At 54.8% G+C, this 22453-nt stretch overlaps 13 protein-coding genes across 13 annotated transcripts; 6 read left to right on the top strand and 7 right to left on the bottom strand.

Moving 5' to 3' along the window:
• Nucleotides 1-18: 18 nt before the first annotated feature.
• On the bottom strand, nucleotides 19-1014 carry BU26DRAFT_424047 (glycoside hydrolase family 131 protein; the record flags this gene model as incomplete). Its single annotated transcript, XM_033823543.1, has 3 exons — nucleotides 19-247; nucleotides 323-513; nucleotides 568-1014. The coding sequence occupies 3 exons, from the start codon at nucleotides 1012-1014 to the stop codon at nucleotides 19-21; spliced, it is 867 nt and encodes a 288-aa protein (XP_033686000.1).
• Nucleotides 1015-2216: 1202 nt separating this feature from the next.
• On the top strand, nucleotides 2217-2941 carry BU26DRAFT_517749 (uncharacterized protein). The gene is made up of 2 exons (XM_033828648.1): nucleotides 2217-2443; nucleotides 2521-2941. The coding sequence occupies exons 1-2, from the start codon at nucleotides 2310-2312 to the stop codon at nucleotides 2744-2746; spliced, it is 360 nt and encodes a 119-aa protein (XP_033686001.1). The 5' UTR covers nucleotides 2217-2309; the 3' UTR covers nucleotides 2747-2941.
• Nucleotides 2942-3198: 257 nt separating this feature from the next.
• Nucleotides 3199-4659, bottom strand: BU26DRAFT_424396 (glycosyltransferase family 31 protein; the record flags this gene model as incomplete). Its single annotated transcript, XM_033823568.1, has 2 exons — nucleotides 3199-3591; nucleotides 3643-4659. The coding sequence occupies 2 exons, from the start codon at nucleotides 4657-4659 to the stop codon at nucleotides 3199-3201; spliced, it is 1410 nt and encodes a 469-aa protein (XP_033686002.1).
• A 3011-nt stretch (nucleotides 4660-7670) lies between these two features.
• Nucleotides 7671-8514, bottom strand: BU26DRAFT_382175 (uncharacterized protein; the record flags this gene model as incomplete). The annotated part of the gene is made up of 2 exons (XM_033822586.1): nucleotides 7671-8321; nucleotides 8374-8514. Coding segments are annotated over 2 exons (792 nt in total), but the record flags the coding sequence as incomplete, so codon positions are not given.
• A 14-nt stretch (nucleotides 8515-8528) lies between these two features.
• On the top strand, nucleotides 8529-9503 carry BU26DRAFT_592086 (peptidase S15/CocE/NonD; the record flags this gene model as incomplete). Its single annotated transcript, XM_033834823.1, has 2 exons — nucleotides 8529-9245; nucleotides 9357-9503. 2 exons carry the CDS (start codon nucleotides 8529-8531, stop codon nucleotides 9501-9503), a joined length of 864 nt encoding a protein of 287 aa, XP_033686004.1.
• An 875-nt stretch (nucleotides 9504-10378) lies between these two features.
• On the bottom strand, nucleotides 10379-11079 carry BU26DRAFT_274479 (uncharacterized protein). Its single transcript, XM_033821419.1, has 3 exons — nucleotides 10681-11079; nucleotides 10561-10629; nucleotides 10379-10494 (listed from the first exon to the last, which is right to left on the bottom strand). Exons 1-3 carry the CDS (start codon nucleotides 10936-10938, stop codon nucleotides 10402-10404), a joined length of 420 nt encoding a protein of 139 aa, XP_033686005.1. The 5' UTR covers nucleotides 10939-11079; the 3' UTR covers nucleotides 10379-10401.
• Nucleotides 11080-11701: 622 nt separating this feature from the next.
• Nucleotides 11702-12319, top strand: BU26DRAFT_517752 (uncharacterized protein). Its single transcript, XM_033828649.1, has one exon. It carries the CDS (start codon nucleotides 11865-11867, stop codon nucleotides 12216-12218), a length of 354 nt encoding a protein of 117 aa, XP_033686006.1. The 5' UTR covers nucleotides 11702-11864; the 3' UTR covers nucleotides 12219-12319.
• Nucleotides 12286-15364, bottom strand: BU26DRAFT_517753 (carbohydrate esterase family 4 protein). Its single transcript, XM_033828650.1, has 2 exons — nucleotides 14768-15364; nucleotides 12286-14721 (listed from the first exon to the last, which is right to left on the bottom strand). Exons 1-2 carry the CDS (start codon nucleotides 14901-14903, stop codon nucleotides 12515-12517), a joined length of 2343 nt encoding a protein of 780 aa, XP_033686007.1. The 5' UTR covers nucleotides 14904-15364; the 3' UTR covers nucleotides 12286-12514.
• Nucleotides 15365-15576: 212 nt separating this feature from the next.
• On the top strand, nucleotides 15577-16124 carry BU26DRAFT_274501 (uncharacterized protein). Its single transcript, XM_033821420.1, has one exon. It carries the CDS (start codon nucleotides 15668-15670, stop codon nucleotides 16070-16072), a length of 405 nt encoding a protein of 134 aa, XP_033686008.1. The 5' UTR covers nucleotides 15577-15667; the 3' UTR covers nucleotides 16073-16124.
• A 461-nt stretch (nucleotides 16125-16585) lies between these two features.
• On the bottom strand, nucleotides 16586-17678 carry BU26DRAFT_517754 (DUF427-domain-containing protein). The gene is made up of 3 exons (XM_033828651.1): nucleotides 17527-17678; nucleotides 17334-17480; nucleotides 16586-17271 (listed from the first exon to the last, which is right to left on the bottom strand). Exons 1-3 carry the CDS (start codon nucleotides 17541-17543, stop codon nucleotides 16680-16682), a joined length of 756 nt encoding a protein of 251 aa, XP_033686009.1. The 5' UTR covers nucleotides 17544-17678; the 3' UTR covers nucleotides 16586-16679.
• Nucleotides 17679-17828: 150 nt separating this feature from the next.
• Nucleotides 17829-18361, top strand: BU26DRAFT_517755 (uncharacterized protein). The gene is made up of 2 exons (XM_033828652.1): nucleotides 17829-17917; nucleotides 17981-18361. Exons 1-2 carry the CDS (start codon nucleotides 17892-17894, stop codon nucleotides 18237-18239), a joined length of 285 nt encoding a protein of 94 aa, XP_033686010.1. The 5' UTR covers nucleotides 17829-17891; the 3' UTR covers nucleotides 18240-18361.
• A 387-nt stretch (nucleotides 18362-18748) lies between these two features.
• BU26DRAFT_517756 (uncharacterized protein) lies at nucleotides 18749-19122 on the top strand. Its single transcript, XM_033828653.1, has one exon. It carries the CDS (start codon nucleotides 18764-18766, stop codon nucleotides 18926-18928), a length of 165 nt encoding a protein of 54 aa, XP_033686011.1. The 5' UTR covers nucleotides 18749-18763; the 3' UTR covers nucleotides 18929-19122.
• A 58-nt stretch (nucleotides 19123-19180) lies between these two features.
• On the bottom strand, nucleotides 19181-22298 carry BU26DRAFT_274574 (AdoMet-dependent rRNA methyltransferase spb-1). The gene is made up of 5 exons (XM_033821421.1): nucleotides 22047-22298; nucleotides 21700-21997; nucleotides 21387-21642; nucleotides 20061-21329; nucleotides 19181-20007 (listed from the first exon to the last, which is right to left on the bottom strand). Exons 1-5 carry the CDS (start codon nucleotides 22218-22220, stop codon nucleotides 19509-19511), a joined length of 2496 nt encoding a protein of 831 aa, XP_033686012.1. The 5' UTR covers nucleotides 22221-22298; the 3' UTR covers nucleotides 19181-19508.
• Nucleotides 22299-22453: the final 155 nt, after the last annotated feature.

Genomic DNA, 22453 nt, shown 5'->3' on the forward strand with positions numbered 1-22453 from the left:
TAACACAGGCCAATTCGTTTACAAAGAAACACAACCATCAGCGCTGTCCTCTAGGAAGATACCACCATAGATCTGTCCTTCATTCAAGTTAGACTCTTGGTATCCACTGTTGACAACATCCGAGGTACCAGTCGGCTTCTTCAGGATACCCATCTGGAACTGGCCTCCGCCTGAGAGAGTAGCGGAAGTTGGACCAGCGACGGACTTGAGCGCGGCATCGCCAGCAGAGTAGTAGATCTGGACTTGACTAAAGCAACAGTCAGCACTTAGTCTCCTTTCACACGTTGTTTTCGGGCGAGCCAAGGGGGGGATTCAAGCTTACTTCTTCGTGTAGTCCAGCTTGATTGCAAAGTTCTGCCACGCGTTTTTATCCATGGCCACCGAGTATAGCGACTGGCCGTTGCGATCTAGGATCTTGAAGTTGCTCTTGTCGGAGGCAGACTTGCCGATGAGCTGGCCGGTCTGGAACATTATCTGGTCGGCCGAATAGTCGGCCGTCTCGTGCCACACGTTCTGTACTCTACTTAGCATCCATGGCCCACCTTAGTATATGGAAAGTGTGCTTACAAGATATTCGTGCGTCAAGTTCAGCGGCCTCGCCGGATCCTGCTTGACGCTGAAATGCAGTGTCTTCACGTCCGTCTGTCCTGGCCCATCCGCCGCATCTTTCAAGAACTGCAGACCCGCCCTGCGGAAGCCCTTCTGCTGCTGGAAGATGCTCTGGTCGCTGATGGTCACCTCAACGGGGACATTATCGCCATCAAACCGCGAGGCGGTGACGTTCGGAAACTTGAGAATCGTGCTCCACTTAAGATCGTTACCCTTGACGTAGTCGGGGTTGTAGATGGTGTTGGTAGCGTAGGTATCAAAGTTTGACGGAGTGGTTGCCCAGCTAGCGGGAATGCGGCCGTCAAAGACGATGGGGCATTTGATGTCGGCGCGTTTGTCGAGCGTGGGAGCGGCGAGGGTGCTGCTTGCAGCAAGAAGAACGGCAGCGACCGATGGGCGATGCATGGTGCGCAGTGATGGTCGAAGTGCTGATCCGGCTGGCGAGCCATCCACAGCAGCCATCCCCAAGCTCTTTATACCCACCCCATCACTTCACGCAGGGGCTTCTACCGCAAATTTCGCTCCGCATTTAGAATCGCATCCGTAACCTGGTTGGACACCCGGCATCTCTAATTGCCCGGATATGGGCGTTCATCAGTCGTGATTCCGGGCGGCCAATTGAGAGGCGGAAGAATAGCGGAAGAAGCTTCTATAGTAGGGCTATAGTAGGAGCGGATGACCATGGAAATGACGTCCTCATACAAGCTTATGGCGCCGAGGCAATATATCTCTGGCAATCTGGCTTGAGGCTCGGTGATCCCTGTCCATTGTGGGGTAGAGGCAGGGGCACCGATATTGGTAGTCGGTCCGTGAATCCGACCATTGGAGAAATAGCGTCGAACAATCGTGGAGGTAGGTCACCCGGCTTGAAGATGGGAAGACGTCTGTTCATGAATGTTGAAACATGTGGCGAATGCCGCACGGCCACATGCGGCGCATTCCATGAACCATATCGCGAGAGTCGTTTGTCGAGTAGAGACCGACGGAGAGATGAACCCTGTTCTCCCCCTCCCTCTCTGTGGACCTATCCAAGGCATACTAACCCACTGGGTCATTCAATGTCCACGAAATGCGCCGAGCGGATTCCTGCGGAGAGCGGAAAGGGGTGGATGCGGGTTGCTGGCGCAGCTATCAGCCCTTCATCCTTGATAACTGAAGCAATAAGTAGCGGTGGGGAAAGCGAAGTTTATGCTGAAGGTAAAGAAGGAGAAGTCGCGCTCGCGGTGCAGATGCTTTGAGCCCGCCAAGGCCAACCCCACTATAGCCGTGAACTACACTCCACTCACATGACGCCCGAATCCATATCGTTCCGTGAATGCAGAAGCTCAATCAATTCTAACCGATATGCACTTCCGCTGCTGGGTGCACATGTAAAGTTTCTCATACCGATTCAACACAATCTTTCCCAAGGCACCACCGCTCCACCCCTCCAAAGCTCTCCTGCAGAATTCTAAAAACAGTCTAGAGCATCACCCATCAGGACATCAACTGCACGTTCACACAGCACGCCAATGCACGGCCAACACAGCAGCGCGCTTCCGCTGGACCCACTCGGCCACGAGAAATACCCCGCCAGTTCAGGGTAGTTCCAAGACTGCACCTAGGCAGTTCCTGCAACCGCGCGGAAAAGAACTTCATCTGTTGTACAACCCTCACTCATGCAACCGTTACTTTTGCCACCAGCTCGCCACTCCACTGAGATGGCGATTAGCCTCTCCACCCTCCTCCTTGCCATCCAAGGCATCCCCGTTACAATCTTCAGCACCTTCATCCTGCGCGACCCCGCAAAAGTAAATTTCGCTGATGCGCCCGTTGCCGTCCAACATGCTATGAGGTACCTACTCTCCTTCCGCACCATTCACCTTCCGGAACCCCCCTCCTCCATTACCCGATACTGATGGATGAATGTAGCATGTCTACCTTCTCCGTAGGCATCTTCTACCTGGTCGGCGCCACCCAGCCCAAGCGAACACGGCACCACTTCCTCATTGCTACGAGCTTCGTGCGCCTAATAGCCGCGTATGTATTCTTCAAAGACGGGGATGATGCAAGGGGCGGCGCGGTGTGGGACGTTGTCATGGTGGGGTTGAATGCGTTGGTTATATGGTATGAGAGGTTGGCGTATCTGAGTGGTTGAGCATCAGCCCCCGTAATCCCGAGTGGCTGCTAAGGCGGTAGGAGATGGTAATGGAAAGAGAAGGGGAAAGACATGGAAGAGGAATGGGAACGAGAGTGGCCACAGCCAAGCGAGAGAAGAAATATGCAGTGTATTAGAGTTACATGATCGCCCCGTCCGTCCCTCGCGGATATCGCCGTAACCAAACATGCTATGCCTCATTCTATGTCCAAAAACCCTAGACTATAGACGATGGAAAATATGCTTTCCGCCCTCAGCTTCAAACAGCGCATCACACCACATCGCCAACAGCCGAACGAGAAGTCGGCGCATAATCAGAAGAAACCAGAGAATCCAAAGACGTCGCGGGACTATGCCAACAACAACCATGTGCCAAAAACGCCATGCGCAAAAATGGGCAGACAAAACCAGCAAACGCCTCCCAGGTTGTTTTCACACACACACACACGCCGTTATTGTGCTTGCTTGCTCGTATGTATCGTCGGCGTTAACCATGTCGCTTCCATACACGTATCGTTAATGTCGCTGTCTTCATCGACTTTGAAGCCAAGCTCGCCCATCTTCTTCAGATCCCACCCGGAGGTGAACTCGCCCTGTCCGCCGTTCTCCTTGTCGACAGGGTTTCCGAGCTTGATGTAGTTGGCGAAGCGGCAGACGGTTTGCGAGTAGGACCATTGCAGGCATTTGGGATCATTGGAACATTCGGAGGCGCAGGCGTTGGCGTTTTTTGCGGCGTTGTCTTTTCGGACGGGGGCTTCGGAGAGGTTGTCCCAGAATTCGCGGGTGGGGCCTTCTTTGAGGAACGAGTGTGTGTAGGCGAGGAGGGAGGAGAACACAAACGGTTTCTAGGAACACGAGATTAGCAGCTTCACTGACGCGATAGAGATAGGGCTCACCTGATTGTATGGCCTTGTTCGTTCCCACTTCCATATCCCTTCCATCTGCTCAGGCTGCACGCGGTGAATGGAGAGCAGCGGCACGCACCATCGCTCCTTGTCCACTACCATCTTCTTAAGCTCGTCGCCGGCGAATGTCGGATACAGCGCCTCCAGCTTTACGCCGGTGGCATTGTAGATGGCATAGCCAAGCACAGCGTCCCCGCAACAATCCTCTTTCACCCAGTCCTCATACCGAACGCTCAGCCGTGTGTCCAACCCCTCCGTCGCGACCGTCTTCGGCGGAATCAGCTTCTTCATCAAGCCTTGAGAAAGGACGAAACCAGCGCCACCGTATGCAAACCGTAGGTCGTTCGCGCCGGGGGCAGGAGAGCCCATGTAGTGCAGTTCGGTCGGGTCGAGCTGGTCGAGCAGGCGGAACAGCGTGTCCCAGAAGAAGTAGACGTCGGACTCAAGGAAGACGAACCATTTCGCCTTGGGGTTCGTCGCATAGGCCTTGTCCACCATGGGCAGGAACTTGAAGCGGTCTAACCGCCAGCCCTCGCGCGAGTAGTTTACCGTCTCGCCCTCGGCTTGGGCCTTCTTGTGTTCGGCATAGGCCTGGAAGTCGGTGTTGTTGACGGCGTACGAGGCGGGGAGCTCAGCGAGGATGTCGATGACCTGGCGGTCGCCAATCTTCTCTTCGTGGTCCGAGACCACGATCAGATTTGTAATGCAGGAAGTGACGGTTGCGAGGTGTGCCTTGTTCTTCGCGGCGTCGCCGGCGCCCGTCTTCAATACGATCTGGATATCATCGAGGAGCTGCGTCGGGAAGTTCTCGCAGTAGTCGGGGTCGACGCCGCCCTTCTTCCTCAGCGGCGGGAAGAAGCTCTTCGTCTTGCGCTGGTACGTCTTCGAGTGCCGTCCGCCGGCATGCCGACTCCGCGTCAGTGTTAGGATGAAGAAGACAAAAAGGAGGCCGGCAAGCAGCACTCTGGCGGGCCTTCGCGAGAGCCGCATCGGCAGCGTCTTGATCATGGCGACTGCGGCGACGCAACGGGCGTCCGATCCGAGTACGTGACGCGCTAGGAGGACGGCGAGGATGCGGATTGGGGTCGTGGTTGCGGGGGGGGCATGGCCGCCGTCGCTGTCTCTGCTCCCTGAATTTCTTGGGACGGTCGTCCGCCTGAGACGCGCTGCAAGCCTCATCGGCGGCCCGTGCGCCGTCAGCCACAGCCGGAAGGGGCAAGGCGGCTTCTGTGCTTATGTCAGCCGTCAGCACCTCAACATCTCCAGGGCTGTCAACATCTGTCAAGGCGCCATCGAAACACTCAGTACTGCACATGCATAGCGGCACGTGCCGGCGAGTCCCCGATCAGTGCTTGTGACACTCTGCACGAATCACGGCAAGAGACTGCCCGCATTCTAGCGATGTCTTAAATAGGAGCTCATAGGCACCGGCGGTCGGATGCGATGATCCTACGCGGCGACCGATCCATCAGAAGATCTCGTCGCCATATCCATCCCAGCCAACACCCAGCGGCGCTCCCTCCTCCTGAAGCCTCCTCTTCGTAGACCCGGAGAGGTAGAACCCTAGCATCAGCCCCTGCTTCATCGCATCAAACCCCAAAACTTCCGCCTCCACAGCATCGCCTCTCTCCGCCGAGCTATCGGACGTAGCCCTCGTCTCCATATCCCTTACCGCCATCGTCTTCATCACCATGTTCTGCCTCGTCATCTCCCAATCTCCCGCATTCTTGCCCATCTGTTTTGCGTGACCGAGCGTTATGCCCCCTTCCCCATCCAAGGTGAAATATGAAGAAACAGACGAAGACAAGCGTGGTATCTTGGTCGGCCTCCCTCCCTCCTCTCTTTGTTCCGTCTCTAATTGCCTCTTCAACCGGCTTTTGTACAGCCCTTCTGGCTGTGCGACGTTGAGACCCCACTTTCCATCGAGTGTCGAAAATGAAGAAGTAGAGGACGAAAGCGAAGGGCTTATCCCAAACTCTTCCGTCTCTTCTTTTGTCTCTCCAGCATTCACGCCCCATTTCCCATCGAGCGTTGAAAAACTCGAGCTTGATTCCAATTTTTTCGCCTCCTTTTTCGGAACTAAGGTGGCTATCGAAGGATAGTGCACCTTCGGTCGGACGAATTTTGCATTGTATCTCGGATCGTCTTCGACATCGACGTATTCGGGAAGGGCGAGGAATTCTTCATCGCTCATCAACGGAGCGGGAGGGACGCCGTTGGTGGGAGGCTTAACTGAAAGGACGGGAAAGGTTGAGAAGGCGATGCCGATGGTCGAATGGCATGGCGTCGTGGCGATGAAGAAGGGGGAGGAGGCGTTTGTGTTTTTCGGAGGAGGTTTAGTGTTCGTGAGATCCAGCGCGTCGATGAGCGCTGCTCCAGAATGGGGCTCTTCACCCTTTGGGCTGCCAATGATTGTTGTATCGCCATCTGGAAGCAGCTGGGGGTCCGTGAGAGGACCTTTCGGGCTGGTGGTAGCGCTGGCTCTCGCCGGGGTGTCAGCGACAGCTACGCGTTGATCTTCAGTGCGGTGGTGTTCTAGTCCGCGGCCAATGCCCTCCCCAGTCTCCTCGCGATTCCTCTTCGACGTCTTTGGGCTGGGTGTTCTCGCCAACGGCTCGCCTTCCGAAACGGTCCATTCATCACTCCCTATCATGCTCAGCTCTTGCAACGGCAGCCTCTCGACGAATTCCAGAATTGCCAAATCCGCCTCATACTTTGGGGTTCTTGCCAAAACTACCTCACAAGCGAGGGCAAGCATCGACACGGTGTTAGTAGGCGATGGCAGCGTGATTTCTGGTGAGGCGAGCGGGGTGGGAGTCGTGCATGTCGTACATCGATCGGAATCAGTGGATCGAGATTCGTCGGGTGCAGGCGCTGAAAACGAAATGATCGAAGTGGCTTGCGCGCGCGGCGGCATTGTTGCGGGGGTTTCGATGATTGCGGTAGTGACGGCCTTAGATCTGGACTTCCTGCTCTTGAAGATGGAGCGCAAGATTCGTCGTACCTTTCCCATCCCGAATGATTGCTGTATGTATATGCCTGATTGTGTATTGCGCGTAGAAGGTATGAAGTGTAGCAATGCGCGTGTATGGAGCGTTCGATCTTGAGTGATGATGGGGATGTGGTGCGGGCAGAATGAAGGCGACGAGGAGCTGCGTAAAGGGAGCGATGGATGCTTGCTCCTGGTGTGTGCGTCATAGCCACTGGGAGCCGGAGATTCACCGCTTTTCCGGTGACGGAATGGGATGGGCGGGCTACCTGGAGAGTGAAAGGGGGTCGAAAAAACCGGTCGGGAGTTCTTGGACACCAGCGTCCTCAGAAGGATCGATTACGAGGAGCAAGAATCAAAGCATGCGAGTAGAAGAAGTCCATAATGGGCTGCAGAAGATGGCGCTGTTTCAAGCCAGAAGGTCATGTTGTCGATATCGTAGGGCCAGCATCTAGTGTGCTAATCCATAGCGACCCTTTCGAGCCGAAGTCGTGGTTCGTAGTCAATCCCTTACATTCGTTGGACGTTCGGCAATTGTTTGCATGATAGTCGAGCACGCTTCAGCTGAAACGAAACGGCATGGATTGAGAAGGCCTTTAGTATGCTGTGCAGAGGCTGAACCGGCAGCTGAAGCCTTAGTACCTGTCCGGACAAGGAGCGCTTTCATTGAGGGATGGCCTGGGTCTCGCGTCTTCTGAGCCTATCTGTAGCATTTGCGCCGGGGTCGGTGACTCCATTCTTCGTGTTATCAATGTGGCCGGTGGCGTGGTGCTCGAAGAGTCTCAGGTATCAGATGTCTGCATCGGAGCATTGAACGCTTTCGTAATCCAGTTCCTTATCTGTTGCTAGATATAGTTGCTACTTTATAATATACAGAGCTAGTTATAAGTTAATTAATAATATAAGAAGTATAGCTATATATATATATAACTAGGTTACGAGAAGTAGTAACTATATCCGGCACATAATACCTAAGGCTTGGCATTGGTCTTATAGCATCTCACCGGAGGAGTTGTGACACCTATCGCATTTACGAGTACGCCGGCTTCGTCTCACTGGTCCGCACAGCAAACCGCGAGCAGTAGGCGTGAATCTTTCCGCTAAAGCCATATACCAAAATGCCGAGGGCGCCGAGCACCCCAGTCAATATGCCATAGATGAGAAAAGCACCGTCGTAGCCCCTGAGATCGATGAACGGTTGGATGCCGTATGACGTGCCAAAGCTGAGGATACCACGGATGGCGCAGATGACCACGAGAGCGGGGCCGGCTCGGGTCGGGTACGAGTCGAGCGCGTACACAATGCCGACCTGATTGGCACGGACAAAGGCAAAATAGTAGGCGTTGATGGAGAACACAACGGCGAACCAGTGCAAGCGGTCCGGATTGGCGGCGGCCTGGCCGTAGAGGATGGCTGAGAGGACGCCGACAATGATGGGGAAAACGAGGGGCACGAGGCGGTATTGCGGCTGGTGGACGCCGCCGTTGCGTCGCGCCAGTGTCTTGACAAGCCAGTCGGAGCCCCAGCCCAGCAAGGGCAGCGCGCAGAAGGACACGACGATCTGGCCGCCCATGGCGAATGAGATGTTCTCCTGTGCCCAGCTGTAGGGAGGAGGGCTGAGAATGTTGCTGTACGTGGTACCCATGGCGATGTTGACGCCGAGGGTGAGGCCGTTGAGAAGCTGGAAACTGTCAGTGTTCGTGACGGCAGAAGCGAGCAGGAAGGAGCCTCACGAATGCCCACAAAATACCGGGGAAGAGCATGATAGTAAACATGCGCCTCAACGTGCGGATACACTCTTCCCAGTCAGGCTTGCTGACGAACGGGCGCATGTCGGATGCCAGCGTGCGCGGCTTGTAGTTGACCGTGTCGAGCTCGCGCACGTCAGATGTGGCGATGCGTTGAATGGTGTACCTCTCGACCGGCTGCGCGTCCTCCCCGTCACTTTTTCTTTGACTGCTACCTCCGCGGCATCGACAATGACTGGGAACAGAAGACGCCCAAGGTGAGGTGGGATGCACTACAATTCGGCGACCGCCCTGCCACCCATGATATCGTCCTGGAAGACTTCCCGGTCCCCGGTACCGAATACAGGGAGCTTTTCGCATCGAGTAACGGGAGGCTCGGCGACAAACCGCCTCCCGCCGCCGAGACGGTCACATACAACTCGGAAGATCGCCAAAGTCGGGTCGAATTCACGCACACATTCTCGGAGCCATCCCGGCTGATCGGTCTGCCCAAGGCGATCCTGTACATGTCATGCGACACGCGCGACGACTTCACCGTCTTCGTGATCCTGCGCAAGAAGGACAGAGACGGCAAGGACCTGATTCACATGAACTTCCCTGTGGATGCGACCCCTATCAAGTCCATTGCCGAGATTCCCCAGAAGCAGCAGCACAGCGTGAACCTGCACATGGGCCAGATGGGCATCCTGCGGGCATCGCATCGCGAAATCGATGCTTCCAAGAACATCCATCCGCAGTTCCCCTTCCACCCGCACGGGCGGGAGCAGAAGGTTCCTCGAGGCACTGTGGTGAAGCTGGAGATTGGCATCTGGGCCATGGGAGTCGACTTTGATGCGGGCGAGAGCATCAGCTTACAGGTGAGTCATTTGCTTCCCTCTTCCAGTGATAGTTTATGTTCGGCTATCCCCATCGCGAATGTTCGGGTACGGCCTAGGAAGACGATATAGCTAACGGCTCCATGGTCCCAGGTCGGTGGCCAATACCCCAGCCTTTCAGAGTTTGCGAACTGGTCCGAACCAAGACCTGAGCACGAGCTGAATCGTGGACAGCACAAGGTACATTTTGGCGGAGAGTATCCGAGCTCACTCATCCTCCCTTACATCGGGAAACCATAGGATGGCTGTATGCAAGGCAGGCTAATATAGCTAGCCATCCATTATTTACAATAATAAAGAATGAGCGGCCGAGCTCAGGTACAAAGAGACGGGGTCCCGTTTTACCTTGTGGTGTTCTTACCAAGCATTATAGGGGACTAATTTCGTTAGCATGCACCCAAGGTTATGGTCCCAATTGTTAAGCTGGTGGCAACTGGAGACAGCTCTTGCTCTCCACATCCCCTTCTTCACGCAATGCAAGCAAGCTCAATCCCCTGATACACCTCTTCCAACAAACTCCAAAAAGTTTCCAGTGTCGGGTCTTCTGTCAATACGCCTCGACAAGTTTGACTAACGGGACGGATGGAGTACAAACTTTTGAGAATCGACACTACATCTCACCGGCAACATTATCCGCGGTCCTTCACACCGTGCGGAAGCATTTTAATCCGCTAGAGGATAGCACGCGTCGGCCTATCGAGGTCCGTTATCTTAGCTCAGGGGTGCAGGGGTCCTGTGCATATTGCAGCCCGTCCGAGTAGATAGACCGTCAACTTGCCTCTCAACATTATCCACCGGTAGACGTCCGGACGTAAATAACCTATGGATCATTAGGCTCGTTCGACTTGGCTTAAGAACCGCCATGCCTCAGACCGACAGAAGGCTGCGGGAGATGTAGGTCTTCCCAAAGACGTTGATGTCAGGTCAAGTACGGCGCTCTGTTGTGGGCTTCACTGAGCAGTACACGAGCACGCGGGAGTTACTTTAAGCGATAAATAGGACGTTGTATTGACTTCTACTGTTCCTAGTCTGACCCATGAGGGACTGAGATGCAAGCTGATAACCCTTTTCGCGGATATGAACGAAGATACGAATAGCACCATCTTTCATAGCATCCTTGAAGTGGCAAAGTGAGCATCTAGTACTCCTCAGTCTCACTGAAAGTTTTATATGGCACTGGTAGGGGAACGTCGAGCTTGCGAACCCGGGTCGGTCCATAAATATCTGCTGTCTTCGATCTGTTAGTTAGCAGGCTCGCTTGTCTCTTGCCATACATGAAGGCAACAGAACCACATACCTTTTTAGCCGGCTCCTCAGGCGTGGGCATGAAGACAGCCTTTCCATTGTGGCCGAAATAAGCAAGATCCTGACTTTAGTTCAGCAATAATTATCAACCGACGACCCGGCTGCAACTCACTTTCTCAAAAGCCACCTGGTTCTTTTCCGCAAACGTGATCCAATTCTCGCTGAATGGAGCTCTCGTGACCTCCAAGCATCTGAAGTGCCAGATCTTCCACTCGCCATCCTGCTTCAGGAAGTCCAGCGCATACTGGCACCAGACCCAGTGCGCCCAGACTCTCTTGCCCTGGGCATTTTTCTCTGGTGGCTCGTATAGATTCTCAGGCATGGCGCCAACGTTTTCCGGGTCCGCGAGCCCAGACTCCAGCCCTGCCATCAACCAGAAGCCCTTGATTGATTGATTGATTTCTCTCGTTTTAAGTCACCAATACGCTGGTAAATGGGTTGGGGTTAGGTTGGGGTTGGGTTGCCTTACATAAGACCCTAACCCAACCCCGACTCTAACCCAAGTTTTAACGCTAGTAATGGGTTAAGGTTAGGTTAGGGTTGCACAGACTCTAGGTTGTGGTTGGGTTGGGTCGCACAGACCCTGGGTTGTGGTTGGGTTACGGAAGCGTATCCGCCCTGCACAGTACCGTGATTAATAGCTGTAATAATTATCGATTTATACGTATATTCTGAACGAGATCTGAGCAACCCTAGCGGGTACCCCTAACCCAACCCTAACCCAAGCTTTGACCACCCTAACCCAACCACAACCAAGGGTCTGTGCGACCCGACCCAACCTATACCCAACCTCGGGTACCCCCAACCCATTTACCAGCGTAGATAGAGTTTAACGACATTGGCTTGGTTTCAAAGATGGAGAGAAAGGTAACGCCCAAGGCCTCCTCCATTTCGCCTTTTCGCCACTTACTGGAGGCTTCCACGAGAGGCTTTCCAGAGGCAAACTCAAGGCATGTGACTGCGTCCTCACAACATCACTGCCTTTGGCTGGCTTGCATCGTAGCGTCAGCTACCAGTAACTCGTGGATCACTTCTATGATTGCAAACAAGCTGTGAAATAGTAAGAGGTTTGTTCTTCTTGGTTCCGCGTGGCATCGGCCGGCAGATACGGTGTGAAGGCCATTTCACGTGATCACTCGTCTACGAATACAGATCCATTGTCCGGCCCCACGAATTCACTGACCGCTCCTACTATCTTCCGAATCTACTTAGATATCCACAACCCAACCTCACCACAACCGCGCCCATTTCCCACGCTAAACACAACGCGAGCACGCCTACACACCTCAACGCACTATGTCCTCGCAGCTCCAATCCGCCTGCGACCCCTCCCAGGCAAGCAACAAAGCCTTGCGCCACGCTTACGAAAACCTCCGCGACGAGCACGCTAAGCTGCAATCTGCACATTTCGCTCTTAGAGAGGACCACGCGTATCTGAAGAGTAGGTACGAGCATTTGATGGACAAGTACGAGCAGGTTGTGACCAAGGGCCGGGAGCATGCCCAGAAGAAGGGAGAGGAGAATGCAGATGGCAATAGCAGGGTAGGAGAGCGGCGTGTGTGTTGGCATTGGAAGGCGCATGGGGTGTGCCGGTATGGGCAGACGTGTCGGCATGGGATGCATCCTCGTGCGTTGGAGCGGCGGGCGTAGGCTAGAGAACTAGTTCGGGGATGACTGACTGACTAACTAACATGGGTTGGATTGGATTTGATTGAGCGGGGCGCGCATCAGGGTAAAAGGTACGATTCATCTCCATGTATTATTGGAGGTTTTTCTTCTTCTTTTTATTTGGTTACGTGAGGATTAGGAGACATTACGATTAACATACGTACGTGCATCACTTTTGCCTTGGACTTGACGTCGTCACCCAACCCAAATGCAAGCCAGCTTTTCCGCTTCTATCCCCCCACTCCGCTTACATCCATTCCCTTCAACGCACGCCACGCTCATAGCGGCGGCGCATTAGGATCCATCATGCACTGATCCACGCGCATCAACTGCTTCCCCGTCGCCTTCGCAATCTGAATAAACTGCCTCAGATAGCTCACCGTGCTGGGGTACAAATAATGCATCACGACCAGAGAGCCACCCTTATCCACGTCGCGCTGGAACGCCTTGAGCTGCTCCTCGGGGGTGTCCGTCTCCGCCCACAGCCAGTCCTCGACATCAACGCTCCACATGGTAACCGTGGGCTTGGCGCCCAACGAGATGGCAAGACGCTCACGCATGCGCGCGCCCTCGGTGCCGAACGGCGGGCGGAAGTAGTTCGTGTGTAGGCCGCCGAGCTGCTTCTCGACTGTCTTGATGTCCTCGTTGTACTCCCAATCGATGGCGGCGTAGTCGGGCAGGCCCTCCATCTTGGGGTGCGTGTACGAGTGCAGGGCGATCTGGTGGCCCTGGGACTGCATCTCGCGGTAGACGTTGGTGAGGTTCGTGGAGGTATCGAGCAGGGGCGCGCCAACGGTGAAGAATGTTACTTTGATGCCTTCGCTCTTGATGACGTTCATGACTTCCTGGGCGTACTCGGGCGAGCCGTCGTCGATGGCGAAGGCGAAGCTGTTGGGGCGCTTGCAGGCGAAGACAAGGTCCCCAGATTCAAGGTCGTTGGGAATGATGGTGCCCGCGGGGACCGAGGGCACGATCTCGATGACGGAGAGGGTGACGGGATCGGTCGAGTAGAAACCCTTGATTGCGATGCCAATGGTGCGCGTGAGCTCGATGTTGAAGTGCGCCATGGGGATGTAGATGTGGCCGTTCTTGGCGTAACGGCTGGCTTCGACTGAGTCCCAGGTCTCCGGGTACGGGGCGATGGTCTCGTCGCACTTGCTGTTGTGCTGCTGGAGCGCCACGGTGAAAGATGTGGTGCCCGAGTAGGCGATGTGCAGGTACGAGCCCTTGTACTTGGACATGTCGGTGCAGGAGCCAGAGACTTGGGTGTAGAAGGAGTAGTCGGCGTCGGTGGACTTGATGGTGAGCTTGCTGCCGCTGTAGGTGAGCCCCATGCCGTCGTCGCCACCGTGCCAGAAGCCGAGGGCGTTGCTGCCGGAGTTGGCGAACTTGTCAACGACGAGGGCGGCAGCAGTGCCGGTGGGCGCGGCGACGGTGGAAGATGGGCCGGCCGGAGGGGTTGTGGTGGTCACAATGTACTCCGAGCCAGTGCTGCCGCAGTAGAATGCCATAGGGCCGAAGGACACAGCCTTGGTAAACTGGCCAAAGAACAAGGTGACGAGCTTGCTGGTGTCCACGTTTCCATACTTGGAGAAAGGAATCGTGTAGAGCTTCTCGGTGCCATCGAATGTCCATCCAAGCTGCGAAGTAGTCTGACTGACAGCAACAGTCGATCCAGTGTCGCAGTTCGCAGAGGACTCAAGCTGGACGGCAAAGGTGGTTCCAGCGGGGGCCTTAATACGTAGGGAAATACCGCCGTACTTGTTCTTCGCGTTGGTGCAGCCCAGCTGGGAATAGAAGTACGAATCCGTGTTCTTCGGGGTAATGGTGACGCGGTTCTTGCTCGGGGAACCGACCACGAGCGAGGTCATAGTGGCGTCATCAGAGGAAGGCTCAAGCATGGCATTGTAGTACAAGAAAGTCAGACGCGACTGGGACATCCAGTCGTCGATGACCAGGGGAGCGCAGGTGCCGGTGGGCTGAACGGAGGTGACTAGGGTGGTGCGCGTGCTGGAGACTGCGTCCTTTGAAACCGAGGTGGACGCTTTGGTGGACGTGGCTGGCTTGCTGGTGGACGACGGGGCCTTGGTGGAGGAAGCTGCAGTGCCGCCGCAGCCGAACTGGATGTTACTAAGCTGCCAGGTAGCGGTGGTGGAGGAAAAGCCGGACCAGACGAAAGCAGTGACGGCATTGGCATTGGCACCAGAGAACGAGCTGAGAGGAACGGTGATGGTCTGCGAGCTTCCGGTCAAACTAGAGACCTGCGTGTAGTAGGACGTATAGCTGGTAGCCGAGCACGAGCTCTGCGTCTGGATCTCAAGCGTGGCTGAGCCGCCAGCAGGACCCTTGATGGTGAACTGTACAGAGTTATAGCCATTGGAAGAAGCGGCCTGGCACGAGAATGTTTCGTAGAAGTAGGAGCCGGACTTGGGTTTGAACGACAGAACGCCGCCGCTGGCCGAGATGGTGCTCATGGAACCATCGTCTGGAACGGTAAGCGGGAGCTGTCAACCAACCAATGGCACACTTACCACTGGTCCACTCGCCCAAGCTGTTGGTATTGCTCGACCATTTGGAGAAGTCGTCGATCTTGAGCGCCGAGCTGCAGGCGGCCGAAGCACGGCTGGCGAGTGCGGCCACAAGGCCTATTAAGGTAAATGTACGCATAGTGTAGGGGCACAAAGCGAGAGACAAGAAAAAGCGAATGTACAGAAGTCACGAAGACTTCCAGGAACTGGGGGTTCTACCCGGGGAAGTTGGCGCGAGGGGGCAGAGGACGAAGGACTCGTGAAGGGCCCCCTAGGGCAGAAGTCCGCTCTATAATATATTTCGCGCCCCGACGCGGCGGCGCGTGCATGACCCCATGCCCACGATTTCCTCGGCGTGATGGGCCTATGGCTGCTATTTCGGGCAAGACGGCGGCCAGGCGTTGACGATCAATTCTGCAAGGCAGGGCTCGTTTAGGCTATGTGGCGCTGCTAGCGGCAGGGCAGCGACCAGCCCAGTCTGCCCCTGGACGGGATGTTGCTCTTGGCAGCGGGGACGCATGGCGAGAACGACGCGGCATCCAATTGGCCTGTTTCCGTGCCTCGCACGTCCTCTGCGAGTCTGCGGCAGTGCTGTGTTCCTAGCGGAGTGGATGAGCGGATGCGCAATCTCAGCGTGCAGAACGCAGCCCGTCCAGCGCCTCTCCTGATCTCGTACTCCGCAGGCTCGCAAGAGTTCGAATAGCGCCGTCGAAAAGTCATGTAACTCAAAATACGAGCCCATCGCGCCAGCACACCTGCTTGGCTGAGGAGGCGAGCAGCCCGCGCCCTTGGCTCTGGGGCAGGCTGTCAGGTGGTGCCATTGCCGTGCGTTGGAGTGGAAGAGCGAGCGTGGCGATCTAGGGCTGCAACGGAAACACGCATGGAGAAAGCAATAATACTGTAATGTCGAGGAGACACGAGGAGGTCGCGTTGTTGTGGTCACGAAAAGCCGGCTCGGTTAACTCTCCCGCCGCCGATCCGAGCCAATTCCAACCTCACACCACCACGTGCCGTCTTCGTCCGTCCATTTTCCATCTCTCCTGTCTCCTGCTAATGCTTTTCGCGAGGCGCTTGCGAGCGAAGCCCACTTGGCCAATATTTCTGTCTCCTGCCGAGAAATCCTCCCCGCCAAGAGCGCGTCAGCTCCGCCGCGGACCGACCGTTTCAGGGGACCGCTTTCGGAAACGGCCAGGCCATGGCAGAACTTTGTTCCGGCGCCGACGATATTGTTCGCGATGGCATTGCTTGGTCGTCCATTTCAAGACAGTGATTGGGATGACTTTGTTCATTTTTAGTCATAGGTACTAGCTAGCGCGTTTTGCTTACGAGACGGGGCTTGCAATTCAATTTCCCTATGCTATTCGTGGCGTATTTCTCGGCGGGAGGCAGAGTCGGCCAAGCGGTAAGCGCTTCATTCGTCGATGAACCAGATGCGCCATCGAGCACGCTTTCTTTTGACAAGTCCCCTTCTCAAAGAACTGGCGCTTGCAGCTACCGTGCTTACAGTTTTTGTTGAAGTAGAAAGTTGAGTGGTAACATTGTGGATTGTAAGAGAGCTGAGAGCTCTGGCTATACCAAGGTATACGTAGTACAACCAGTACTGGCGCATCACGTGATTAACACGTGATCCTCAACAGTTAGGTAAACAATACTCCACCTGCAGTCCTCCTGCCAGGTGCCTTATGGCGACTTCCTTTAGCTAGGCTACGCGCTCCTGTCACGTCTTTTCATTGAGATTCTTGCCGCAGGTGAGGACTTGAGCTCTTGAACGAAGGGTACAGGTCTCGTAACACGAAGCGCATAGAGAGAGTAGAAGTTGTAAGCAGCCGCCTTTGAACGATTGAAGGCAACGATTGAAGGCCGCCACCCTGACTGTAGGCGGAAATTCCATACTAAGTGCTAAACTGGATTCTCACTAGATTTGCTCCATAACGCCGTCGACCCAAATATTCACTTTCTCGTTGTAGAAACAAAGATGCCCGGCAACGGGCGCGCTCTCCGCTGTTGGGTACCTGTAGTACCACACCAAGTCCTTGTGCTCTTTTCCGTTTATCGTAACGTTATAGTAGTTCGCCCTCCCTTTGTATGGACAGTACGTCTCGCTGTCGCTCTTCGACAAATACTCCCACTTAACGCTGGTGGGGGGTAGGTAATACCGCGTACGCAGCGAAGTCTCCAGGAGAAACAGGGGATTGGGGCTCTCGGCAAGAGTGACGCCGTCTAGTGCGACCTTGACGGGGCGAGTGGAGTTCAAGATGTCGATGCGTTTGTATGGATCCTTGGGATGCTGGTAGATGGGGACGTCTTCTTCGAACCATTGGTCCATCTCCTTGAATTCAACCTTGACGAGGTCTTTCAAGGAGCCTGAACTGAACATGAGTACTCGTTCTGTGCTCTTGTCTCCGACGGACAGCCGCCCGAGGTGGGTTGCCCCGTTCGTCCCGTCTACAGGAGAGGCTTTTGTGATTTTGGCGTCGGGTGTGAAGCTCGATACTGGAACGTAGAATCTGTTGGCATTTTAGGACGACGAGGTAAACAAAGGTGGCGATGGTGGTGAGGACTAGCATACTGGGGGTAATAGGGATGCTCCCAAACATGATAGGCATTGATGGTATCGAAAGCGTATTTGCCGTTTAGTAGGCCTCGGACCCGGCGAGGGGTCGATTGCATCTTGTGCGGGCCATCTGCTGTGAGCTTCTGCGCAAGCTTCACGAGACTGGAAGGCGTTAGATCGCTGAAGAGTAGGTAAAGGATTTACTAACTCGCTGTTGCTGGCCATGGCGTGCAGGTGTCGACTATGTTGATGGAGGAGCTTCAAGGCGGACGGAGCTTGCATAAATCGGCGAAGTCAAATACGTTAGAAAGTCTGGAAGAGCCGTCATGTCAGCTTTATATGAAGTGCCACGAAGAGTTCGATGATGATGGGAACCTAGAAAGTGGGGTTGAAAGCGGAAGCAAGAATACACAAGCTCCGCATTTGTCATCGTGGTTGCCCTAAACGGGAAAGGCGCAAAATGTGGGTCCGCAGGCCCGGGGCCTGGGCAGCGTTTGCATGGTTTCAATCCTCAATCCGACACCTCTTTGGGCCCAGGCACGGCCGTGCAACTACCACTGCCATGGAGACAAGATGTTGTACAAGCGCAAGCAGGCTAGGTAAATTTTTTTTTGGCCGCTGTCCCCTATTTTCGGCTACTTCGTCTCTGACGCTCAGAACAGCATCGATGCGATCTCAACCTCTAACCTAGGATCTCCAAAATCAACGAAGACTGCAACTCGAGCCAACCCTAAGGGTTCGACGCTTCCGGAGCTCAAGTCCCCGAATATTAAAACCGGTGTCATTCGCGCACAACCTATTCGCGGCCGACCAGCTACTCCGACACTCCCTCCACCATGGACCTACTATCCTCCACAGCCGTGGAGCACGGGAACAGATCCACCCATTCCCGAGCTAGTTCAATTCTCATTTGGCTATTGAACTCCATAGCCATTTCTTCTATGCGTCTATCTAGCTAGAAAATCCCCCGAGTTTCTACCAGCAATCAAAACACAATGTACCACTGCGCACAGCCACCCTCGTCCTACGTTTCCCCTCACCAACCTTCCCTTCCAATCACCCCAACCTCAATTACCGAGCTACACTCATCTTACGCAATGCGCCATTTACTTTACATCACGTGCCCATCATGCCATTCCCGCGCCTGCATGCTCTACTCCACCTCAGACCCTTAATCAAACAGCCGCCAGGCCGCAGCGCAAGCAAGCAAGCAAGCCATTCCCTTTAGCTCAGCGTGTTACCCCGGATTACCCCGTCCAACAATCCCTGCTGCGCGCCAAATATGCAGCGAACGCCAAAATTCCCGCAATCCAATATAGCCCTGGGCTCCAGGCTGCGCTGCGAAGCCCGCGCAAGCTTTCTTCAAGCTTCTCTCCCGCACGCACCGATCTCGAACTAGTAGTCAATGGCACCGACATGGCGACGCACAAGCAGCACCACCTCCGATGACATTGCCGCGCGCGAGGCCGCTCGACAAGCCGCGCGAGGCCGCCGAGACATATACATTCAGATACGCAGTAAGTCCGCTTGTTCATGCAGGGCTGGGTTGTGTTAGGTTAGGGTTAGGCTGGCGGAGGCTAGTTGGCTCGCGTGCTCATTTTCCCGATTAGCGCACCTCGCGACGCTGTACCCGACGTACCCCAACTTGATTGTGAGATCGCAACAGACGGCTGGCGCGGGAGGCGTGCCGAATTATGTTGCGGTGGTATTGTATGTAAGATCTTGTGTTTTGCCTTGGGGTCATCGGGGCAGACCTTAGAGTTGGCTACTACATCCTTCGGTCGCATCCGGCATCCCAGACATGATGAATACGGCGCAGTTGTCGTTGAGCAATATAGGCTAACCGTCTCCCGTTTTGGCGTCAAGGTACGAATCAGCGCAGTCCTCTCGTCTCTCCTCGGCCAATCCCGTCATCAATGCCAATGAGCAGTATTACGATGACCGGCTCTTGACGGCTACGGATATGTCCAGATACACGGTCCTGCTGAATGGGACACCGGGAACCGATCAGACGGACGGCATGGCGAGGTTGCTGGAAAGAGTCGAAGTCCTAGTCCGTAGCGGATGGCGGTCGAGTGGGTGAAGCACCGGGACCATGATAGCTGAAGACCTCTGCAATCAAAAGGAGCGACCAGTGTCATAGAGCCTCAGCTCGAAAGTTTCATTGATCCAGTGGACATTTACCATATCTCACTTGCTCTTTTTCTTCAACCGCTTCTCCGCGCGGACATCCTTCTTCAACCTCTTATCCACCATTTTGTACTTGCCCTTCGTTCCCCTTGGCCTGCCCTTGATACCATTGTTCCCGCCTCTAGCAACAACAACCTGCACCTTGCGCTTCGGCTTCTTCTTCGCCGCCCTGCTCATCAACCGCGCAATCTGCTGCGCCTTCTCCTTCTCCGTCATACCATCTTCATCCGCCAGCAGCGCACTCTTCTTCTTCAGCTTCTCGAGCCTCTGCGCCGCCTTGAATTTCTTGCGCGCTTTAGCTTCGCGCACTTTCTTGATGGGGCGGGCGTTGAAGGCGCGCATCTTCTCTTTGATTGCTGCAGCAGCTGCTGCGGTAATAGGGCGTTGCGGTTTGGAGTGCCTGTTTTCGTCGTCGAGGAACCAGTCGGGTAGGCCTTCCTTGTCGCGGAGGGAGTACCGATTGAACGAGTCGTCGAGGAGTTCGGCTTTCGTCTTTGCTCTGTGTAATATGTTAGCAAGCGTCCACCAAGCAGTGAATTAGCGACAACGAACCCTGTTGCTAGCGAGTGAGCGAGAGTCATGGCCTCCGCGGTGATTATGTCTATGTCTGGACGACCGTTCTTCATCGGAGTGTCGTCTTGCTCCCACTGTGACTCGTCGCGCTTTACCTCTTCAATGCCGTCTTCTCCCTCTGTCTCTTCGGAAGGATCGTCAGAATCTTCGGCTGGAGGTGAGGGGACCTTCGATTTCTTGGCCGGCCCTTGTTGCACTAGTTTGACTGGTGGTGTCTCCTCGACTTCGCCTTCCACGTCGATGCCGCTGTCTTCATTATCTTCGTCCAGACCATCCAGGCCATCTATAGATTTGAAAATGTCCTGGTCAAAGAATCTGCTGGCGCGTTTGGTGAGACCACTGCTTGTGCTCCCTTCTCCGTCGAGGTCCTTGATGAGCGCGATCGGGGCGTCTTCGTCGTCAGTATCACTGTCGTCGTCCTCCACTAGCTCCTCGTCGCTGCTGTCGTCCTTGGCTGAGTCGGAAAATCCATGCCATTCCCCATCTTCATCCTCCTTCCTGGCTCGCTTTGCTCGCCATTTAGCATCCTTTGCGGATTTCTCTTCCACAAATGTCTCGTACATGTGGTCTAATTCGCGTTCTAGATCATCCTCCTCTTCGTCGGTCGTCTCCTCTTGTTCGTCGCTCGACTCATCGGACTTCTCTCGTTCTACGATCGTGGCCATTTTGCCCCGCGCGATCTTCGGCAATGCTCCCGCCTTGTCGATCGCCTTCAGCGCGAACATAGATTCATCTCCTTGGGGGCCTGCCTGTTCCAATCCGATCTCGAAGGGCGTAGTCATGTTCATCTGCATCCTGATGATCTCTTTTTGCTTCTTTTCATTTTCCTGGCGCCTCTGCTTTTTCTTCTTCCGCGAATCCTGCTCTTCGAGGCGCTCCATCTCCTCTAGCACTTTCATCTCGTCGTCCATTGACTCGACCTCCGCAACCTCTTCCGCTTCCGCGGCTTCAGCGGCCTCCTTTTCCTTTTTCTTAGACGAAAAGCCAAAGATGTCCCGCACTTTCAACCGCCATCGCAGCAAACGTTTGAAGTCGGCTCGGCCGAGGACCTTCAAATCCGCGCAGCAATTCCGGATCTCCTGAGTGGTCTCGGGCAGCTTATCGATGGTGGCAATGGCGACATTTCCGTTAGGTGTCTGTTCAAAGCTCAACTTGTTCAGGCTCCCAAGCATGGCGATGGGGTCAGTTGTCTGGATGAACTCGCTGACGGGCGCTTCCTTGAATTGGGTCCAGTCGCCTTCCTCGTAACTGCTATAATTAGTCCTGCTATGCCGATGAAAATGCGCATTCCGCAACGAGACTCACCCTTCCCGCTTACGCTTCTTCACCTCGGGCTTAAAGACCTTTGCCTCGTTGTTTGGTGTTGGATCAGCGAGCTCAGCGAACACGCTACGGGGGTCTAAAAATCTTTGATCCAAATTCTTTGGTGCCTTGTATCCTCTGCAAACAACAAAGATCTCGGCCGATACGTTCCTTGACGACGGAGGTTTCGTTGCCTCAACTTTGGTGAACAATTGGTTGAAGACCCACAGCAGGGCATTGTAGTCCTTGGATCGGAACACTTTGATTAGCAGTTAGTACGGCGTTTATCGCAACTTCCCAGGGTGAGACCACTAACCCTTTGTGACGAATATTCCACCTTCTACAAGAAACTCCGTGGCAAGCTTCATAGACTGAAGCACCAATTCTGCCTGCGTGAAGGCGTCTTGCACCCACGCGGTACCAACGTTGGGAGCGCCGTCATGGAGAACCGTGTCTGCTTTCCAAGTCTTCAGGTGTTGGCGGATGGTGGCCCTGCACTTGTCGGTGGTAATGTCCGACTGAAAGGTTATTACGCGCGGAATCGCTTTTATGGGAGCGAGGTCGACGCCGACGATTAGCGAATTCGGGGGCATAACTTCAGCGGCGACCTGGCACTGCGTAATGTGTTAGCAGATGTTCCGTGCTTGTCCAAGGAGCTCTTACCCATGACCCCGGGGCGGCGCATAGGTCGATGAGGACCTTGCTCTTCTCGAGGAAGTTGAATTTCTTGTTTAGCTGGATCAACTTGAATGCCGCTCGTGCCCGGTAGCCCTTCTCCTTCGCGAGCTTGTACCATTTGTCGAGGCGGCCTTTGCCGTGCTTTTTCTGGATAGCCATGGCTGGCGGTGGCAGACCCAACCGCGTTGGGCGTTCTGGAATGACAGTGTCGTTGTGCAGCGGGAAACAAAAACGTGCAGGGACCAGAGGTCGAAATCTTGGCGGCTTTGAAATTTCGGTGGGCTGCATATGGCTGGTGCATGTGGCTGGTGCATGAGGCTGGCGCTGTGGCTGTAGCAGCTGATGCTAAAGCGCGCTAATGAGAGCGCACAGGGCATCAACGTGCGTCATTC

This window comes from Trematosphaeria pertusa (genome assembly GCF_010094035.1).
Source record: "Trematosphaeria pertusa strain CBS 122368 unplaced genomic scaffold BU26scaffold_5, whole genome shotgun sequence".
Classification (NCBI taxonomy): domain Eukaryota; kingdom Fungi; phylum Ascomycota; class Dothideomycetes; order Pleosporales; family Trematosphaeriaceae; genus Trematosphaeria; species Trematosphaeria pertusa.

Bases quoted from the DNA above. Each gene is read 5' to 3' on its own strand.
- BU26DRAFT_517749 (XM_033828648.1), top strand. From the start codon at position 2,310: ATGGCGATTAGCCTCTCCACCCTCCTCCTTGCCATCCAAGGCATCCCC. The intron at 2,444-2,520 runs GTACCTACTCTC...GGATGAATGTAG, and splicing joins GCCGTCCAACATGCTATGAG to CATGTCTACCTTCTCCGTAG.
- BU26DRAFT_274479 (XM_033821419.1), bottom strand. From the start codon at position 10,938: ATGGCAGGGCTGGAGTCTGGGCTCGCGGACCCGGAAAACGTTGGCGCC. The intron at 10,630-10,680 runs GTGAGTTGCAGC...AACTAAAGTCAG, and splicing joins ACCAGGTGGCTTTTGAGAAA to GATCTTGCTTATTTCGGCCA. The intron at 10,495-10,560 runs GTATGTGGTTCT...AACAGATCGAAG, and splicing joins CTGAGGAGCCGGCTAAAAAG to ACAGCAGATATTTATGGACC.
- BU26DRAFT_517752 (XM_033828649.1), top strand. From the start codon at position 11,865: ATGTCCTCGCAGCTCCAATCCGCCTGCGACCCCTCCCAGGCAAGCAAC.
- BU26DRAFT_517753 (XM_033828650.1), bottom strand. From the start codon at position 14,903: ATGCGTACATTTACCTTAATAGGCCTTGTGGCCGCACTCGCCAGCCGT. The intron at 14,722-14,767 runs GTAAGTGTGCCA...TTACCGTTCCAG, and splicing joins CTTGGGCGAGTGGACCAGTG to ACGATGGTTCCATGAGCACC.
- BU26DRAFT_274501 (XM_033821420.1), top strand. From the start codon at position 15,668: ATGTCGAGGAGACACGAGGAGGTCGCGTTGTTGTGGTCACGAAAAGCC.
- BU26DRAFT_517754 (XM_033828651.1), bottom strand. The intron at 17,272-17,333 runs GTATGCTAGTCC...AAATGCCAACAG, and splicing joins GAGCATCCCTATTACCCCCA to ATTCTACGTTCCAGTATCGA.
- BU26DRAFT_517755 (XM_033828652.1), top strand. From the start codon at position 17,892: ATGTTGTACAAGCGCAAGCAGGCTAG. The intron at 17,918-17,980 runs GTAAATTTTTTT...CGCTCAGAACAG, and splicing joins TACAAGCGCAAGCAGGCTAG to CATCGATGCGATCTCAACCT.
- BU26DRAFT_517756 (XM_033828653.1), top strand. From the start codon at position 18,764: ATGACATTGCCGCGCGCGAGGCCGCTCGACAAGCCGCGCGAGGCCGCC.
- BU26DRAFT_274574 (XM_033821421.1), bottom strand. From the start codon at position 22,220: ATGGCTATCCAGAAAAAGCACGGCAAAGGCCGCCTCGACAAATGGTAC. The intron at 21,998-22,046 runs GTAAGAGCTCCT...CACATTACGCAG, and splicing joins GCGCCGCCCCGGGGTCATGG to TGCCAGGTCGCCGCTGAAGT. The intron at 21,330-21,386 runs GTGAGTCTCGTT...TAATTATAGCAG, and splicing joins AAGAAGCGTAAGCGGGAAGG to TTACGAGGAAGGCGACTGGA.